At 41.9% G+C, this 16,019-nt stretch overlaps 1 protein-coding gene and 1 pseudogene across 3 annotated transcripts in view; both read right to left on the minus strand.

Moving 5' to 3' along the window:
- Positions 1–16,019, minus strand: part of BIN3 (bridging integrator 3) — a 49,307-nt gene that overhangs the window by 22,582 nt on the left and 10,706 nt on the right. Inside the window, exon 2 of one of the 2 annotated variants that reach the window (XM_003902525.4) lies at positions 2,107–2,155. The exons of the other annotated variant lie outside the window; for it this stretch is intronic. Coding sequence (XP_003902574.1) covers positions 2,107–2,155 — 49 coding nt within the window. The remainder of the gene's footprint in view (positions 1–2,106; positions 2,156–16,019) is intronic. 2 annotated transcript variants of the gene reach the window in all.
- On the minus strand, positions 10,352–11,233 carry LOC108587182 (annotated as a pseudogene). Its single transcript, XR_002523729.2, has one exon. The product of XR_002523729.2 is annotated as a 60S ribosomal protein L21 pseudogene (transcript).

The following is a 16,019-nucleotide window of genomic DNA, read 5'->3' on the forward strand; positions in this document are numbered from 1 at the left end:
TTAGATGAACGGAGCCAGAGATCTTGCCACCAACACACTGGCAAAGCAGCTGGTTTGCCTACACTTTCTGTGGAGAACAAAGTTCATTTTGATAAAGATTGGGGTGCTGGGAAGGTTTTTGTTTGTAGTGAGCATTCAGAATAAAAGACCCCTCTTGAAACAACTTCTCTTTCAGATCTGTCATGGATTAAACTCTGGAGACTCAAAGCCACACCTTCCCACTTCCTGCAGCCGGCTAGAGCCCAACATATGCACACCCAGATTCTTTGGACTTCAGCTGAGAGCCTCCACAGATGGTCAGCCTCTGCATGAGAGGTCATCGCTGAGTTGGTCAGCAATCTGCCTCTGCATGAAGCAGAGAGGGCCCCCTCCCCAGCTTTTTTTTTTTTTTTTTTTTAACAGACAGTGTATCAGTCTATTACCTAGGGTGGAGTGCAGTGGTGCAATCAGAGCTCACTGTGGCCTTGAACTCCTGCGCTCAAGCAATCCTCCTGCTTTAGCCTCCCAAGTAGCTGGGACTACAGGCGTGCATTTTTTTTGGAGTTGGGGTCTCTCTTTGTTGCCCAGGCTGGTCTCAAAATTCTTGAAATGATCCCCCCACCTGGGCCTTCCAAAGTATTGGGATTACAGGCATAAGCCACTGTACCCTGTGAGGGTGCTTTTAACTTGGGCCTGCTCCTCTCAAGTGATCTTACTATGGATTTGCTAGAGATGGAGCCATTGGTCAGATGTGTGCCAAACTTCTCACCAGACTGAAGCAATCTCTTTCCTATGCTTTTGAGAGCTCTGCCAAGGAGGGGAGAAGCTAGTGAGACAAGAACTATCAGGGGCTGGGATGACAGACGAGGGCCTCTGCCACCAGCACAGCACTGGACTTTCTGTAGCTGTCACATCAGAGAGGCTCTACAGTTGTGGTCTCCCATATTAAAACCAAGAGACCCACTCAGATTTGTGGGTCAGGAGGTTGAAAAGGCTATTTTGCACTGGGATTCCAAAACAATGGGAGGGCCTCACAGTCTAGGCAAGCATCAGGCAATGGAAAGAGTATCGGCCAGGGGCTGACGCCTGAGTTCTAACTCCAGCTTTGCCAGTGTGGGGTTTTCATAACTTGAGAAAGTCGCTGCAACTTTCCACGGGCCTCATTTTCTTTATTAAGAAAAATCAGGAGGTTGGACTAGATGATCTCTACGAGCTTCCAGCTCTAACTTCCTAAGAATCTATGATTCTCTTCCTTTCCCATTCTGGAGATAAGAACATTCTAGGGATAAAAACTGTGGGCTTGGCCGGGCGCGGTGGCTCAAGCCTGTAATCCCAGCACTTTGGGAGGCTGAGACGGGAGGATCACGAGGTCAGGAGATCGAGACCATCCTGGCTAACACAGTGAAACCCCGTCTCTACTAAAAAAATACAAAAAACTAGCCGGGCGAGGTGGCGGGCGCCTGTAGTCCCAGCTACTTGGTAGGCTGAGGCAGGAGAATGGCATGAACCCGGGAGGCGGAGCTTGCAGTGAGCTGAGATCCGGCCACTGCACTCCAGCCTGGGCGACAGAGCGAGACTCCGTCTCAAAAAAAAAACAACAAAAAACTGTGGGCTTACAGAAGGGTAGGATTCAACCTTCCCTTCCTGCTGAGTGACTGGGTCATGGCCAAGAATGCATTTGGAAGTTGGGACAAACAGGCTGAGGCCACTGGGAAAAGCTTCCTGGACTTTTCAGCAGCTGAGGTAACAGAAATAAACGCCTGGGCAATATCTTTGGTGGGGGCCTCTGTTTCAGGAACACTCTTAGGAAAAGTGTAGACCGCAAGCCAGTCCCTAGAGGCGGACTGTTCTAAAGCAGTTATCTTTCTCTACATTTTTGTAATCCACCTCTTCCACCTGCCCAAGGACGATAAAGAGCCCAGGCTAACCTTTCCTAGGGGAAATGTCCCAGGACAGGAGGCCCCTCTAAGCCCCAGTCTGTGTGAGGTTCTAGATCCGCATAAGCGGGAATAAGGCCCAGGTTGCCGTCTTCCCAGCCCCAAGATGTGTTGATTCAAAGCTTTGGTTCTATGCAAAGGCCATGTGATACAGAACGGAATCTCACAGCACAACAATCGAGTTACTCACTGTTTTGGGCACAATCTGTTTCTTGGGCTGCCCAATCTTAAAAGGAATCCTATAAAAGAAAGAGACAAAGAGGGATATTGTGAGAAGTGGGGAAGGATGCAGCTGAAAGTATCAGTACAGTACAGGCCACTTTCCTCCAGGAGGGTGAGGAAGCCTGGCCATGGCTTGCTACTTGCTACTTGGACCACGTGCCCTGGTGGGCATACAACCATGGCATCTGGGCTTGGTTAGAGAGAGGTCCTCCCATCTACAGTGTCAGACGCAGGTTGTTCTGCCCCAGAACATCTTTGCTACTGATAGTCTGTCATTTAAAGACAATGAAAAGGTGAGGGCAAGGAGTTTGAGGCTGTAGTGAGCTATAATTGCACCACTGTACTCTAGCCTAAGTGACAGAGCAAGACCCTATCTCAAAAAAAAAAAAAAAAAATCAGTTTGGTATGGCAGCTCATACCTGTAATCCCAGCACTTTGGGAGGCCCAGGTGGAGGACTGCTTGAACCAGGAGTTCAAGACTAGACTGGGCAATATAGCAAGATCCTATCTCAAAACAACCACCACCACCACCACCAAAAATCAGCCGGGTGTGGTGGCACACGCCTGTAGTCCCAGTCACTTGAGAGGCTGAAACAGTAAGATCACTTAAGCCCAGGAGTTCGAGGCTGGAATGAATTATGATCATACCACTGCACCCTAGCCTGGGCAACAGAAGGAGACCCTGTCTCTTAAAGAGATAAAGGAAGGGAACAGAAGGGAAGAAAGAGGAGAAGGGGAGGGGGAGGAAAGGAAAGGAAAAGAAAGGTGAGAAGGGCAGGAAAGGGGAGACACCCTGTGAATAACAATAAGACCTTGTGTCTTGAGGAGTTGCAAACTCAGAAATTACAGACTCACTATAATAGCTATCCTTGAAATCACGAACCACTATGGTCTATATTAGATCCTTCACTGCTTCTCTATAGAGAGGCAAACTGTGGATCTGCGAATTTTCTTGGGAGGCTGGGGAGAGGTAATAAATAACAGAGGCATTAATGATTGGCCAGGCTGGATTATTTCCCTGGGAAAACTCATAAAATCAAAAAGCTGCTAGCTTGGAAAAGAATCTGAAATCCAGCCCAAGTCTGCCTTGGACTTGCTATGAAGAGCTGCACCTCAGATTCCCTACTTTACAGCATGGCACAGCAGAAGGAGGATCATGGGTCTAGGAGCCTCAACCTGAGCATTAGCCTGGCCTCTGCTTCCACTGAGCAGGCTGCCCTTCGGCAGGTGACGGCTGCACTGGGCACTGGGACTCCATTTCCTGCTCCACAAAATGAATAGATTAAAGTAGGTAATTTAGGAGCTTCCTTGAGGCACTGAGCATTCTATGATTCTCTGATTCCAGGAAGAAAAGCAGCCGGGCTAGAAAGTGCATCCCAGTGGCTATGGAAAGGGTAGGCTCTCAACCCCAGGTAGGAAGTGAGTCAAGAACCCCTGGGATCAGCTCCGGCAGAGGGCTCTCAGCCAGCCATGCTCATCCCTCTCCTTTTGGCTCTTCCATTCAAACCTCCCGCTTCCACAATGCACCAGACCCGCTCCACAAGGCCCAGGACCCACCCTTCCCTCCACAACCCCTTCTCCCTGAGCCTGCTTTCCTTTGGACCAAACTGACCAACACACTGTTGCTAAACCCAAGAGTGTAATTAACTACCGATAATAACCCCAAGCAGCGATCCAGTGGAGGGGATGGGCCAGCCTGAGTCACAGCGGTTTAAATTTAATTTCTGGAGGACATCCTGTTTATTGTTAACCCAGCCCCATAATTTGGGAGTGTTAACCCTTTAGGGGCTGGCTGATTCACATCTTCTGTAAACAAATAATTTCTGGCTACATAATAACCAGGGAGGAAAGGTAAGGTCTGGAAATGAAAGGGAAAGAAAAAATGAAACTGTTTCCTTTATCAGACCTAAAGAGGAAAGGTTCACAGGGAGATGGGTCCCTTCCCTGCACCTTGGTTACTTTTCTCATTCTCAGGGATTAGAGCTGACAGACATGATGGTTTTTGGACAGCGAGCAATTGCCCTCAAGGACCATTCTGGAGATAGTGCAAATGAGGTCCTGGTGGCAAGGACCACTCTGGAGATATTGCAAATGAGGTCCTGGTGGCATTGTAAAAAGACAGCCCATATTCTGTGGGAAGCATGCTGCAGGTGAAAGCGCTCTAGACCTGATATCAGAAAACCTGCCCTCTGCCTCTGACTCATTTTGTGATTTGAACAAATCTCAATCTCTCTGGAGCCCAGTTTCTTAAACTATGAAACAAAGGAGTTGGAATCCCTTCAGCTCATCTAAAACTGGAATTCTAAACTGAATCTCCACTCCAAGAATATGGGGAGTAGGATGGGAATTCTAAAGAAGTCTCAGAGTGGTCTTCAAAACGATTCTTGGAGTTTAGTACTGTAGACAAGGGACCAAGAAATCAGAAACGTAGATTCCATTATTTGTGGTGCTACAGCCTCCCTCTAAACCTTAATTTAGTATCATGGTATTTTTAGAACTGTAAGTTACCATAGAAATTTTTTCCCCAGTTCAACCCTCTCCTTTTGTAGATGAGGAAGCAGATCCAGAGAGGTTCAGTGACAAGCCCAGGGTCACTCTGCTGGCTCACAAGAGAACCAGGAAGAAGCAACCAGGACCCCTGCTGTCCAGCCCAGTTTTCTCTCTGCTACCCACAGTTCAATACTCTTTTCATATGAATTTGTTATAAGTATGTAATGAAAATACCTAGTCTTAAAGTCCTGTGGAATTCCAAGGGGCTCATTGTTCTTAAGGGTCTGGAAATGAACGGGAGGAAGTTTGTGCTGAACTGGGTGCTCTGGCACAATAAGGGGTTATGTACACCAAGCAGACGGAACAGGTCTATCCTTGTATTTTCACCACAGTTACTGACGATCACAGAGACCTATCATACTGTTCTAATTATTTTTCAACTCGCCTGCTCAAAAGCCCTATGAGAACACTTTAAAAAAATCCTTCACATTGAAAAAGTTTCAGATTTAAAGAAAAATTGTGAAGGAAGTATGTAATTCCTATGTCACCCACCCTCAGTTTCCCTTTTTATTAACATCCGATATTGGTGTGGTACATTGATCACAATCAGTGAACCAACAGAAACAGGGTCAAGACTATCCTTTCTTTAGACCTCCTCAGTTTTCTCCATGTCGTTTCTCAGTTCCAGCATCCCACCCAGGTCACCACGTCACGTTCAGTCGCTATGTGCCCCGAGGCTCTGCTTGGCTGTGACAGTTTCTAAATCTCTCCCTGCTTTTGATGACCATGTCAGTTTTAAGAAGTGCTGGTCAGGTATTTACAGAATGCCAACTTGGATTTGTCTGATGCTTTTCTCCTGACTAGACTGGAGTTACGGCTTTCGGGGTAGAAGATCACAGAGCAGAAGAGTCATCCTCACTACAACATGCCCAGGGTCCACGATGTCAACATGCCTTACCCTGCTGATGCGAACCTTGATCACCAGGCTGATCAGGGTCATCTTTCCCAGCCTCCTACTGTGAAGTTACTCCCCCTTCTCCCTTTCCCTACTGCACTCCTTGGGAGGAAGGCATCATGCAGAGTCCTATTTCTTATTTATTCAACCATTCAATATCAGTATGGACTCATAGATCTTTATCTTATATTTTGGGTTATAATCCAATACATTATTTTGATGCTCAAACTGTTCCAGCTTTCACCACTGGCAGCTCTTTCAGTTGGCCTGTGTCCCTTTGACATATCCACATCAACATATGTATGTATGTATGTATGTATGTATGTACGTACGTATGTGTGTGTATTTCCTTACTTTCTGGCACTACAACATGTACCAAGTGCATCTTGTACATTTCCTGCCTCAGCCCTAGAATCAGTGGAGGAACTTACATTAGTATTCAACGGGCTTCTGTAATATGGTCCCAACTTTACTTTTAATTTCTTTCCTATTCACTCAGTACAACTGCCATGATTCAGCCAAGTGGTTGTTCATTAATCCCCCAAATCTAGACTCCTTATAATTTCCTGTCTCAAACTGGGACATTTTGGAGTACACATCATCAGAACAACTTGGACTGTCCAGGGCAAGCAGGACAAATGGCTACCCCACCTATATGGAATGCTTTCTCTGCTCCCAGGAAAACTTCTTGCCGCCTTCTAAATGTCTAAGACTTATTTGGCATTTAAAAAATTCTACCCTTCACAGTTAATTACAGTTCATCTCCTCAAAAAGTATTCACATGAGAAACAGTAACTTTAAAACAATTGTTATAGAAAAACATGCTCATTGCAGAAAACTTGAGATATAAAAGGGGATGGGGTGGGTGGGGGGGATAAGGGAGGAAAAGAAGAGGGAGAAAAACCCAGCCATGATTTCAGATCTAAAATATGGCCAAAGTTAATGTTTTAGTGTTATTATTTATATTTTTTAAATTTACAGAAAGAAAAACCGAAGCAAATATGCCAAATGTTGGTAGTGGCTAATTCTGGGTGGTGAGAGTATGATTACTGTTTTCTTCTTTGCACTTTCCACATCTTTTTTTCAAATAAACCAAAAAAACCCTGTTTTTTTTTTCTTGACTACAAAAATAGCACCTGATCAGTGTTAAAAACTTGGAAGACACAGAAAAACGCAAAGGAAAAAATGCACGCACACACTCACACACACACAACCCCAAAGGAAAACATTAACAGTAATACCCTGAATCACAGTGTGTACATATGTGTGCATGTGTATATGTAAATATTTATGTAAGTTTTAAATTAAAAAGTGAAAGAAATATATATCACGAATGGTTTTACGAGAATATATTATTTTCACTCTCCTGATTTTTAAGAGCTACAGAAGTAAAATGCGTGGTTCAGGTACACAATGGAAGTGTACCGCTCGTTTTATTTCTGTAACCTCATCACTTACTGCTGGTCATTTCAACTGTTTCAAATTTTTCTTCTGTTATGAACAAAAACTCTAATAGCTAAATCTTGGTGTGCACCAAGAGTCATGCACCAAGAGTCATACAGGATCAATTCGGTATATAACAAACTGCCCTAGAGACAGATTGAAACATTTAACATTTTTGAAAAGATTGAAACAGTTTACATTTTTTTTTTTTTTTTTTTTTTTTTGAGACGGAGTCTCGCGCTGTCGCCCAGGCTGGAGTGCAGTGGCCGGATCTCAGCTCACTGCAAGCTCCGCCTCCCGGGTTCACGCCATTCTCCGGCCTCAGCCTCCCGAGTAGCTGGGACTACAGGCGCTGCCACCTCGCCCGGCTATTTTTTGTATTTCTTAGTAGAGATGGGGTTTCACCGTGTTAGCCAGGATGGTCTCGATCTCCTGACCTCGTGATCCGCCCATCTCGGCCTCCCAAAGTGCTGGGATTACAGGCTTGAGCCACCGCGCCCGGCCCAGTTTACACTTTACTAACCACCCTTTGGTTTGTATATCAGGACTTTTTTCCCCGGATCAGTGTTTGCCTTTCACTTCTGTACATGTTTGTGTTTAATGTACATAAGTTTTTGATGAGTATGAAATCAAATCTATTAAATCTGCCTTTTCTTTTGTGATTTCTTCTTTTGGTATCAAAATGAGGATGACCTGCTTCCTCCACTCCATCAACTTGCAACTATTCATCTATATTTACTGACTTTTATGGCTTCCTTTTGTTAATCTAAACTATTTATTAGTATCAAAGTTATAGGGTGAATAGTCTAATAAGGCAACAAGATTTCTTAAGGAAAACCGTAGCTCCCAGGACTCCCTAATCTCATTTGCCAGAAACAACCACTTTCAACTCAGCTGAGTTTCTAGTACTTACCTTTGCACATCTAAAGATAAATGCTTATATTGCTGCCTCTAGATTGTTAGGATTTTAGGCGCTAAAAAGCTACTTTAGCTATTGACTTTTTACCTTGGAAGATGAGGATTTAATTAAAATATTTTTGGGTACCCATCCCTACTTCATGAAGCCACACTTGCAGCTCTTCTTCTCAATATAGTTACAGTATAACTTGGTTAGCTCAATATTAAGTCAACTATTAGGAGGATATTGTGATTTTTCTTCCATCCTGCCCTTGGGAGCCAGCAGATTGTTCAGCCTCAGTCAAAGCTTTAGGGCACTGCAGTTGCAGCTGATGTACTGAGTCACAAACCCATGAGCGTTTCCAAGTCAAAGCTCGAGCTACACCACTCCCAAATTCCTGACCAACAGAAACTATTTATTGTTGTTTCCAGCCACTAAGTTGTGGGATAATGTGTCATGCAGCAGTAATACATAATAACATGCATACTTTTTTTTTTTTACTTTCCCTAAAATTGATAATTGTCACTTTTCTTTCATTTGCTTAATTGTCTACGTACTTATCCCCAATTCAATCTGTGGTCTAACGCTGGTTTCAACACATTCATCATATCAGGCGTTCTCTACCCTGTATCTTCTGGAGAGTCTGCTCTGCAACTGCTGCCTCACTCCAGCCTGGACTGGCTGCCTGCTCCCCAGCCGTGAGGCTCTCAGCCCTAGTTCTCCCTTCACCAACCTTTCTGGGATTCCTTTGACTTCTCTCTCATGATTTTTCCCTGGTCCTCCTCTTTCTTGGTTTACCCCTTATTTTGGTAGGAACAAAGTATGTGTGGGAGGTCATTTTTGAGACTTTGCACATCCGAAAACCTTTTCCTTCTACCTGCAGGCTAGTTTGACTGGGCATAGAATTGAAGGCTGGACATAATTTCTGACAGAATTTCAAAGGCATTGCTCCCATCTTCTAACTTCCCACTACTGCTGCTGTGGGAAAGTCTGAAGCCATTCTGAGTCCCATCCTCTGTAGATAACTCGTTTTTATTTTCTTATACAATCTTATAGGAATCTATGTTGGCCACGGTGTTGTATAATTTTACAATGATGTGGGTCTATTTTCATCCACTGTGCTAGGTACTCACAGGACTGTTTCAATTTGGCAATTTATAATCTTCAGTTCTGGGATTTAAAAATTTTGTTGTTGATTTCTTCTGTTTTCTGTTTCCTACTTCTGAAACTTACAATTTCGATGCTGACCCTCCTTGGCTGGTCCTCTAATTTCTGTTTCTCAATTTTATCTTCTAATGCTTCTAGGAAGGTTTTTGTTTTTTGTTTTTTTCATTTCTGCTATCAGATTTTTAATTTCTAAAAGCTCTTTTAAATTTTCTGGATGTCCTTTCAAAATGGTATCTTGTTTTTATTTCATGGATGCCTTATCTCTCTGAGGATCTTAACAGCTTTAATTAAAAAGTTTCTTCTTCCCTTTATAGTTTCAGTTTTCCTCCAAGTTGCTTTTTTTCTTTTTGTTGAGTCTTTATGTTTCATACTAAGTGCTTTCCTTGGATGTGTGGTAATTCTTGGTTGCCTACTCTCATATATGACTGGGAGACAAAAAGAGTTGACAAGAAGCTCTGAGCACAAGAACCATGTTTAACTACTGGGTAGGGCAATCTGCAATCTGGCTGCACAGTTTTGTGGGGAACTCCCTGATGTCACTATCTTTCTAGTCTTTTCTCTTGGGCGGGTAAAATTCCTTAGAGAAGATTCTTCCAATCTCCTGCCATTCTGGGAACTTGGCAATGGAAAAGCTTGTGTGCGCATGTATGTGTGCACATGTGTGCCTGTGTGGTGGGGAGGGGAAGGGGTGTGCCTTGGCACTCTGAGGGCGGGCATTCACTTCATCGTCCTGACTTCACTAGGGCAGTCCCACCCTCAGCTGTGCTGGCTGCCCTCTCAGAGGTGGGTTTGAAGTTTATACAATTTTGTATGCCCCATTTAAAGAAAATTACAAATATACAAACAGGCATGAAAGTGAATATTTAGGCAGAGAAAAGAGCATAACAAATGCCAAGTTTTAGCTAATAAATGACACAAACATCAGAAAAGAATGTAGTATTTTTATGAATCATCTGCCTAACACACCTCTGTCTTTGTCTCCCTACATTTCTGGGCTGCTTAGTGTTTGGTTGCCTCTTCACGTGACACAGAGTTGGTAGCATCACTTTCTTAGAGTAAAAAAGATAATTCCCTCTTTCCTCTGGTATGGTTGTTTGAAATTTGTTTTCTACTACTGATGGTTTAGAAAAGCCTTTTTCAGCTTACTGGTAATATTTAAATTTTAGGATTATTGTAAAATTTAGAAAAATCTCATGTTTCCTCTGCAAATAAACTAAGATGTCAGGGCACATTTCAAGGTTTCTTGTATAGTGACTAATCTTTTTTTTTTTTTTTTTTCCAGCCCAGAGGTCTTTTATTTATTTTTTTTTAACACCTATTATGCCATGAATTCATAGGGAATAGGTTCCAGCAGCTCAGGCTCCTTCCCATTGGTTCTCACAAAGTGTGCTTCTCTGGGTGGAGCAGGCTGGCGCTTCAGTTGAACCCAGGTACCTTTCTCTTTGGCTTCTTTCTTTTTCTGATCATTTTCCTTCACGCGTTTCAGGAAGCTATCTCAGCTCTTAGAGTGCTTAATGTGCTCAATACGTACATTAATTCTCTTGGCAAGAATCTTGCCCTTAACTTGTTTGTTTACAACAATGCCAACAGCATGCTGGGTAATGTTGTAGACTCTCCCAGTTTTGCCATGGTAACACTTGTGGGGCATTCCTTTTTGAACAGTACCCATTCCCTTGATGTCTACGATATCACCTTTCTTATAGATTCGCATATACGTGGCCAAAGGAACAACTCCATGTTTTCTAAAAGGCCTAGAGAACATATATCGGGTGCCTCTCCTCTTTCCCTTTGTGTTCGTCATTTTGGCAAATTACTGGAAGATGGCCGTGACTAATCTTAAATGTTCTTTGAATTAATGACAGTGACCAGTTGGTCATTAATGTCTTTGTAGGAGAGCATATTTTGAATTTTGTTATCTTCATTATGTCTTTCATGTTAAATCTGCTAGAAGTTTAAATGTTTTATCAATGTGTTCCTCTGATTTGCTCCTCCTTTTCGTTAACTGAGTTATCTAACAATCATCACTCCTATTTAAAATGGATCTCGTTCTCTTAATGGATTACTCATTTTTGGTACAATTAGAAAATGTTTTGTTATGCTTTGATTTCAGAATGATTTCTATGTATTTAAGCACTCACCTTATCATTTTTGTTTTCCATTATTTTTAAATCCAATTTTCTCTTTAGTTAATTAAATTTAAAATTGACCACAAAAGGTAACCTTTACACATTTCCAACTCAGGAGTCTGTGATTTCTTGTTTTATTAACAATTTCCAAAGATGTCTTTACAAAGTACAGTTAAAACAGTATACTCCCAATTCACCCTTCCCTAGTTCTATCCCCCAAAAAAGCCTAGGCTACTCCAGGACTGCCTGACATGAGGGGTAGTATAAAGAAGTAAAAGCAGGAATGAAGACAGAGGTTTGCCAAACTCATTGCAATATAAATACTTTATATTTCAGTTTACCACAACATAGGTATGCCTAGGGTTCCTTCTAGGGTCTTGGAAAAAGTCCATTTAAGTTGGGGCCCTGAGGCTTAACCTTTACAACTTTTACACCTTAAATCCACCTTTGTGTCCCCTGGTACAGAATTCTTTGGAGGTGGGGGTTGGGGTGGAGGACTCTTCATTCTTCTGCTAGGGTGGGGTGGGAACAGTCTCCCAGTGATAAGGAGTTAGGGAGATGTTAGGGCTATAAACTATTCATAGTTTTCAACCAATCACCCTGATCAGTCCTTGGCTTCACCCAACTTCTAGAGGTACTTAGTACCAACTCCCAAACCTTTGAGAATTCTGTAAGGTGGGATAACTCTTGGTTTTCTCAAATGCCAGTTTGGGATTTGACTTTCTTGGAACTAAGTCAGTTACCTCATGTAACTGCACTCTAATTCCCGAATTTCGTTGTTGATGTCTCTTCTATTCTCCCTGAACTATGGATTTATGCCTTAAAAAAATTGCTTTACTGTGCTTTTTGTAGGATTTGTGAGGGAGATAAATTAGATGTATGTATTCAATCTGTCGTCTTTACTCAGAATCTGGTTTATTTTTAAATAACATACCATAACATTCACCCTTTTAAAGTGTACAATTTGGGGTTTTTAGTATATTCCCAGAATCGTGCAAAAATCACTGCTATCTAATTTCAGAACATTTTCATCACACCAAAAAGAAACCCCACACCTATTAGCAAGCAACTCCCCTCCCCCAGCTCTGGCAACCATTACTCTGCTGTCTTTATGGATTTGCCTTTTCTGGACAATGCACAGAAATAGAATTATATTTCTATGTGGCCTTTTGTGTCGGCCTCCTTCACTTAGCAAAATGTTTTTGAAGGTCACCCATGTTGTAGCATATATCAGTACTCCATCCTTTTATTTTTTTAATCACTGAATACTAGTTCAGGGTATGGATTTACATTTTGTTTATCCACTTATTTGATGGACAGTTGGGTTGTTTCCCTTTTTGGGTATTAATGAATGCTGTGACAAACATTTATGTTCAAGATTTTGTGTGGATATGTTTTTCTCTTGGGCATATATCTAGGAGCAAAACTGCTGGGTCATATGGTCACTCTATGTTTAACCTTTTAAGGATGTGCCAGACTGTTTTCCAAAGTAATTGTATCATTTTACATTCCCACCAGTGGTATATAAGGGTTCCAATTTCTCCACATCCTGGCCAACACTTACTTTTTCATTTCAGCCATCCCAGTGGGTATCAGGTAGTGTTTCTGATGTGCATTTCTCTAATGACTAAAGACGTTGAGTATATTTTCATGTGTTCATTTGTATATCTTTGGAGAAATATCTATTTAAATCCTTTGCTCATTCTAAAACTGTTTTATTATTATTGTTCTAAGAGTTCTTTGTATATTCTGGGTATTAGGCCGTAATCAGAAATATTTTCTCTCATCCATGGGCTGGGTTTCCACTTTCTTAATGGTGTCCTTTGAAGCACAAAGTTTTACATTTTGATGAAGTCCAATTTACCTGTTTTTTCTTTTGTCGCTCATGCTTTTGGTGTCATATGTAAGAATCCTTTGACAAATCCAAGGTCATGAAGATTTACTCCTGTCTTTTCTTCTAAGACTTTTATAGTTTAGCTCTTACATTTAGGTCTTTGATCCATTTTGAGTTAATTTTTAAATATGGTGTGAGGTAGGGGTCCAACTTCATTCCTTGGCAAGAGGCTATCCATTTGTCCCAGCACTGTTTGTTGAAGATTATTCTTTTTCCACTGAACTGTTCTGGCATCCTTGTTACAAATCAATTGTCCATATACGTAAGGGTTTATTTCTAGACTCTCAATTCTATTCCATTCATTGACATGTCTATCTCGATGACAGCACCACACAACCTTCATTACTGTAGCTTTGTAGTATTAAGACTGGGGAGTGTGAGTTCTCCAGCTTTGTTCTGTGTCAATATCATTTTGGCTATTCTGTGTCCCTTGCATTTCCACATGAATTTTAGTGGTTTATTTTTTATATTTAAATCTTTGCTGTATTTAGAGTTTGAGTGTATGACTAGTTAGGTGTTTTAACATAGTTTTAAAAAATTCCATCTTTGAAAAATTATTTTATCAACATTAAATGCATCTACTATTCCATATCACAGAGTAATCTACTCTTTTGCCAATAACAGATTTATTAAGATGTATCAAAGTTCCTGATACTTAGCAAAGCAAATCCCTTATCATTAAATTTTCTTTTTTCAGGTAATTTCTTGGCTGTTTTAATTATTCAAGATAAATTTCACCAGCTGTATGCTCTCACCCCCACACCTAAAAACCCCTGATAAGGATATTACCAGAAGTGCAATATATTTATAGATTAACTTTTGAAGATCCTATTTTTGGTTTGCTCATTCAGGGCCATATTTCTTTTCATTCATCCAAGCCTTTTTATCTCTCTTGGTCTTAAGGTTTTTTTTTCATATCCATCCTCTACATATATTTTGTTAAATATTAAGATCCCAAAGTAACACATGTGAAGTTTTAGCTCTATACATGCCTTAGGTTCATTCCATGGAATTTTATATTTTTGGTTATACTGTAAATGGGATTCTCTTTTTCAATTTATCTTCCTGGCACATTTACTCTGTAACCAGTCACCATACCTACATACTTAATTTATATAGCCTAAGAAATTCAATTGAAAGAGAAGAAAAATAACTAATTAGGCTTTCTAGGTAGACAGTCTTAGAGTATGAAAATATGATAAAATTCATCTTTTTCCCCAATATTTATACCGTTTCTTGCCTTATGTTATTGTATTAGCTTGAAGTTATAGAAAAATGTTTCTGACTTTGGTAAAAATGCTTTACATCTGATTCCTCACTATCAAATATGAAGGCAGCTCTTCTTGATTTCAGCCAGGAAGGTTCCTAATAGTAAGAAAATATCTTTCTGTTCCTAGTTTACTAAAAGTTACAAAGATTAGGTTTTTGATTTCCACCAATGCCTTTCACCACGCATTTAGATGACCAGTTTGTTCTCCTATGACCTATTATTGTGTTGAACTGTGTAAACATATTTCCTAATATTGAGCCATCCTTTCATTACTTAAGTAAACTCTGCATGGTAAAGGGTACAGGCTAATTAACTCTGATGTGTGAATGTCCTGCTTTCGGATTATGACACATAGCACCTCAAGGGCAAGGACTGTATGTCATGCTTCTTGGCAACCCCTGTTAAGTACTGTACTAGGCACAGTGCTATTTTCAACTTTTCATTGAATGAGGAAACATTTGTTAAGGGCCACCTTTGTTCCAAATACTATGCTAGGTTCTAGGGATATCAGGACAAACGAGGCAGATTCCTTCTATGATCTCATGCAGCTTATAGTCTAGTTCTGAGCACATAGTAAGCACTGGATGAATAATTAAATGACTAAAATAAGCGCATTGCCCAAGGGGCCTGGAAAATAACATGCTCTGATTTAAGGTTCCTGAAGAAAGCTACGCTTAGGTAATGCTACATAAAGAACAAAGAAAGGTAGTATCATTGTCTTTGGGCGCCCAATCCTTACGTAACCAAAAAACAAAATAAAACACAAACAAAAAACCCCCAAAACCAAAAACTAAAAAGAATACCCACCAGTGCTGGAGTCCAGCAACAGTACATTCAGTGGAGACCAAGAAAATGGAGTGGGCCCTTGGCCTTGAGAGCAAAGCCTGACGAAGTTATTGGAGAACGACGCGTCAAGGGAAAATACTTTACAGAGCCTAAGAGGATATATGAAAGGAGAAGAGCCTCCTGGGTTTATTCCGAGGCTGCCAAATGGCAGATGTGAGCCCACTCTGCCAGATAAGTGGGCAAAAAACTGGGCAGGTGCCCTGATGGAAGGATCAGATTCTCCCTGCACTGAAACGGAGCATTCTTGCAGAAAGCGGTGAAAGGTGGCAAGGAAGGGAGAAAGGAAAGGCAACACAACTGCACTTCAGCAGACTCTTATGCCTCTTCTCCCCTTGAGTTCCCATTTCATCCCCGTGGCTCTCCCACTGCAGGCACAGGGGACTTCCATAGGAGAAGCAGCTGCTTTGGAGGGCATGGGGCAAGAGTGATAGTGCCACAGCCTGAGAGCAGCGGCCTTGGTACTGCCAGGTCACAGCAGCCCGGGGTTGGCAGTGCTCCAGGGCAGGAGGCCCAACTGGGCTTCGGGACTCTCCTCCCTCCTCCTCACACTTGCCTCAGTGCTCCCCTTGGAATCAGGGATGTGAGCAGAGAGCCAGAGTGAAGACAGGGCTTGCTCCCCAGGGCGTCTCTGAGTTCTGGAAGAAATTAAGAGGGTTCTGAGCTCTCTGCCTCTGGAGTAGGAGTCCTAGCTTGATTCTGCTTCCCATTCCATAAATATGAGCACCAGAGGGCAGGAGAAGAGATATTTTAGTCTCAGCAACAAAGTGAAGAAAACATTTCTTTCAACCCTCC

The sequence above is a fragment of the Papio anubis genome, chromosome 8, assembly GCF_008728515.1.
Source record: "Papio anubis isolate 15944 chromosome 8, Panubis1.0, whole genome shotgun sequence".
NCBI lineage: Eukaryota > Metazoa > Chordata > Mammalia > Primates > Cercopithecidae > Papio > Papio anubis.